The 4,371-nt window shown below is 34.4% G+C and overlaps 1 protein-coding gene across 1 annotated transcript in view; it reads right to left on the bottom strand.

Moving 5' to 3' along the window:
* Nucleotides 1-6: 6 nt before the first annotated feature.
* The window catches only part of LOC101304521 (probable polyribonucleotide nucleotidyltransferase 1, chloroplastic-like), a 19,962-nt gene continuing 15,597 nt past the window's right edge, over nucleotides 7-4,371 (bottom strand). The window contains exons 19-25 of the mRNA XM_004289401.1: nucleotides 4,217-4,324; nucleotides 4,038-4,132; nucleotides 2,643-2,706; nucleotides 2,419-2,472; nucleotides 2,294-2,335; nucleotides 996-1,422; nucleotides 7-374 (exon numbers count right to left, since the gene is read on the bottom strand). Of these exons, the coding sequence (XP_004289449.1) occupies nucleotides 1,090-1,422; nucleotides 2,294-2,335; nucleotides 2,419-2,472; nucleotides 2,643-2,706; nucleotides 4,038-4,132; nucleotides 4,217-4,324 (696 nt within the window). The 3' untranslated portion in view covers nucleotides 7-374; nucleotides 996-1,089. The remainder of the gene's footprint in view (nucleotides 375-995; nucleotides 1,423-2,293; nucleotides 2,336-2,418; nucleotides 2,473-2,642; nucleotides 2,707-4,037; nucleotides 4,133-4,216; nucleotides 4,325-4,371) is intronic.

The raw sequence follows: 4,371 nt of genomic DNA on the forward strand, positions 1-4,371 counted from the left end.
ACCTATCACAAGAAAATACGAATTACCAATATAACGTACTTTACAAGGGACTGAAGGGAGGATAAACAATATTGTGCTACAGCAAAGAGCCAAGAAAAATTTAACTACCAGGTAGTTATTACATATTTGCAAGAGAAGAGGTTCTAAAGAAATAAAAGGAACAATACATTCTCCTGCAAATGGAAATGTTAAGAATCTATTGGTCCAGCAAAATTTCCACGCCCAAAGACTTCCCTCTCTTGATGACATATGCACTTGTAACCTGTAACTTCATTCAGTCGATCACAAGAATGCATGTGATGTAACATTTTGGCAGAATCGGGGACCTCGGGCACATTTAATACACCACTTCTAACAAGTAAAAATCCTGAAAACTGTGGCAAAGTAAAAACAAAAATAAAAAACCTTGAGTGCGTAAGCCCTGCTCTGTTCATCACTAACAATATAATCTGATTACAACAAAGAGAGGGAGGTAACAGAATAATACAAGGAATTTCAGGTACCATTTACAGTTTGGACAATGGATCATACATCATAATTAACAGTTTTTCTCAACATGGATAAACTTTATAATTCATGAACTAACCCATTCCATGGAGATAATGATCTACCCCTGGGGAAAACTTCTTGAATAATAATAATATTATTAGTACCTATATAAGAGAGTGGAATTCACTCATTCCCAGAATCGAGTACTGTAAAGCAATTACAAGAATCATAGGTGCATGGAGACATCTGAAATCTAATCCTAATGGATATGTTAATTTTAATAAGACATGGATTGTCCTAAAAAGAAAAAATGCAGATTAGAAATTGCACTATTGACATGATGATCTCGTTGAGTCTACTTTCCCAACAAGAGATTGAAGATGATCATGAATAAAAAGATTTTGTGATCATCTGAAGTGACATGTAGCTGATATACACCAAATATATGTACCACCTGTGCATCTATTGACAATAATAAAAGTACAACAGAGATTAGCAAGTCGTACCCTTTGTTTCAGATAGGTCTGGTGAGCATCACATCACACGTTCTTTCACCATGACAATGGGACCAACAGATAACCCTCATCAGTAAAACTATCCTTACTGTCCAATGTTAGCACCTCCATTTACTAAAGTATTTTCATCCTTCCTGGAATCGCCTACTACTCTACTGCTGCTCCTCTTGGATGCATCATTATTGATATTTGCTCTATCTCTGGCAGGGTTGACTGCTCTCCGTATGAACTTCTTTTGTGGCAGCAGAGTATTTTCTGATGAATTATTTTTAGGTGAGCTTGTACCTTTGACTTTGTTCTTGTCTGATGAAGGTACATCTTTGGAGTCATCTGTAGGCTGCCTTAAATCAGAATTCTCATGATCTGCATCAGGAAGTAATGCTCGGCGGCTGAGGCGAAGTTGCCCCTTTTCGTTTACCTGATATTAAACGGATGTATATATGACATTCAAGTTGGTAAAGTAGTTGAAGCCAGGTATAACTTGATGAGCAGAAACTGAGCCATTATAACTACAAACAATCAAGGTTATCAAAATCTGGCAAAGAAAAAACCTAGGGGATGACAAAGCTATGGACAGCCTCTTAAATGAAGAAAAATGCAACATAAAAATCAACTAACCAACCTACTGGCATGCAACTCTGCATTATTGTCAAAGACTAGAATCTAAAGCTTTGAGAAGCTCCCTTATCTCAACTATGCCAGTTCCTTGTTCTTTTTTCAATTTTCACTTGCACTCACTTGGGAGTTCCAAAACTTTTACACAGTCCAAATTTTCCTGTGAGCGGCCAGAGATTTTGCCAAACTACTTCCAATGGTTTACATCACTATATAGATAAATCTCTTTGGGACTATGCAAAGGATAGAACCTTATGGAATCTCCCTTATTAAAACCAACTTTAGAGAAATGTGAGATCCATAAGATTGTGAAATGTAAAGCCTCTCCACCCATTGCCAGGTGGTTTTGGATTGGATGCTCAAAGTTTGTCAAATCCAATGGCCATTGTTTATGCTATTACTAGATTTCTGGGGCAAAGAATCAGTAAATATATATTATGTCTCTATGATAAGGGTTGAGTAAGTGAACCCCCAGATCGAAATGCGCAAAATCTTTTTTCGATGTGCTTATCCCATGGTTAATTATTAAGATTTTGTTTTTATAAGAGCTGTGTAAACTTTAATGCCCCAGTGAAACCTAGTGTAATACTATTCATCTGTATGACATTATCATTACACATTCAACAAAACATTATGTGTCTTAAATAAATATGTAAGAAAGAATAGACCCATACCTCAATCAGTTTAACATCAACATAATCTCCCACCTTAAAAGCCTGTGAAAAAATAAATCAGTTCCTCATGATCCTTGCATATGATTTTAAAAAATTATAAGAATGGATTTAGAATTATGGCTTACATCTTCTGCCTTGGCCAGCCAATCTGAACTTAACTCACTAATATGGCAAAGTCCCTGTAAAAGATTGAGGATTAAGATATCTGGATATTATGTTTCAACCTCAACCATCTATAGAGGAGGCCTACATCTCCATAACACCAGCTCCATGACTATAATTAAGCTTACCTCTCGATAAAATGTGTCATGACATATAGGAAGGTAAAAGAACTATGAATGAATTATACCTCTCGCCCAGGTGCTATTTCCACAAATACTCCATATGGAGCTATTGTTTTGATTTCACAATTCCTGATACATCAAAGGTCGCAGAATCATATAGTTGTATACTGATCTTAGTCAATGCATAGTAAAAAGACATTACTACATGCCAGCAAGCTTCAACAATGAACTTCCCATGCTAAACTTGAGAGAAACAATCTTCAGCTACGTAGTCGAAGAAAAGTTCGGATGGGGTGTGAGTTTACCTAGTTAAGGAAAAAATTTCTTGAAACCCCTAACATATAAAGGACAATTACTAGTGAAGAAACTACCGGTGCAAGACTCAACTGTAATGTTTTAAGTGTCTGCTTAAGAGCTTAACACACCAATACCAGAGATAGAAGTCAAAGAGATAATATTTGCTTTTATATTACTGGTCCCTGGTGCATAAAAGTTATCTAAATAATCTGTTCTTTTAGACTGGAATAATCATTTAACGTGTTCTTGACTATTGCAAGGATAATTCTACATTTTTAAAGTCTGGTTTTTTATTCTCAGTCCCTGGCCATATGGCCAACACAATAATACATTTATTTTAATGATTTGATTGAAAATATTATAGCAAATAACCTTATGTGAAGGTGGTAGATAAATATAACTAAGTTTTCAATAGAAAAATGTAAGTTAATTTAACATTCATCAATCTATCAAACAAGACCCATTAATCATAAATTTTTTCTGAGAGCTTTTTCCCATGTGAGACAGATATAATACCAAAATCCAATCCAACTTTTCCCATCAAAATAATAAAACTATTTGATTTCACCATCCTACTGTAATAATTCATGTTTTCATGTCATCCATACTTATGACAGATAGCATTACCTAATGGAATATGACTTTTCAATATTGATTCTGGTTTTTGACATCTTTGATAGAGCTCGAGGAACGATTCAAATATAATTATATGTAAAGCGAAGATGCAAAGGGAACTTTAGATTTAAAAAAATTGGGTACACAACACCAAAAAAAAATGGATGCAAATATAATTATAATCTTTTGACAAAATTATCCCCACTTCTATTTGTTCAGCAAAATGATATTGATACTTTATAATGTAAGGGCCTAAACGGCACTTTTTTTAAAGATAAATGAAATCCACATGCGCACTTTCCATGTTTAGTAATTTAAATTTTGTCCTTAGTGACTTAAATTTTGTCTTGATTACTAATAGACAGTGGGTGTGTGAATTACAATTTGGGGTGTGTGGATTTCACATAAAAAAATGTGCATTGAGCCTAAATTTGGTCAGAAATTATCAGTGTGGCAGTACATATGAAAATAAATATTGCAATTTTTGTAAAAGAAAATAGTTTAAAAAAAAACCTGTATCTATTTTTCTAGAGGAAAAAAAGATGTACCTGTAGATATCACCAACAGTTGGAACCATGGTCAAATTAGTAATAATAGCTTTAGACTTTTCCAAACTCAATAAATCCCTGGCAGTAATTTTGACCTGCAAGAGCCAAAACTCCAAAAGATATGTTACTTGTGATTACAAGAAAGATAAGACCAAAGATTCAGTCCTATTTTGTCTTACTATCCCATCCTCTTGTGTGTCAATTGCATCTACTCCAGTCTCTTCTATAATACTTTTGACCTTCTTCCCACCAGAACCAATGATTAAGTTTACTTTGTCAGGTTTGACCTATGAAAAAAATGAGGTCATAAGAAAGAGGCACAGTACAAATCAGA

The sequence above is a fragment of the Fragaria vesca genome, linkage group LG1 (assembly GCF_000184155.1).
Source record: "Fragaria vesca subsp. vesca linkage group LG1, FraVesHawaii_1.0, whole genome shotgun sequence".
Taxonomy (NCBI): Eukaryota; Viridiplantae; Streptophyta; class Magnoliopsida; order Rosales; family Rosaceae; genus Fragaria; species Fragaria vesca.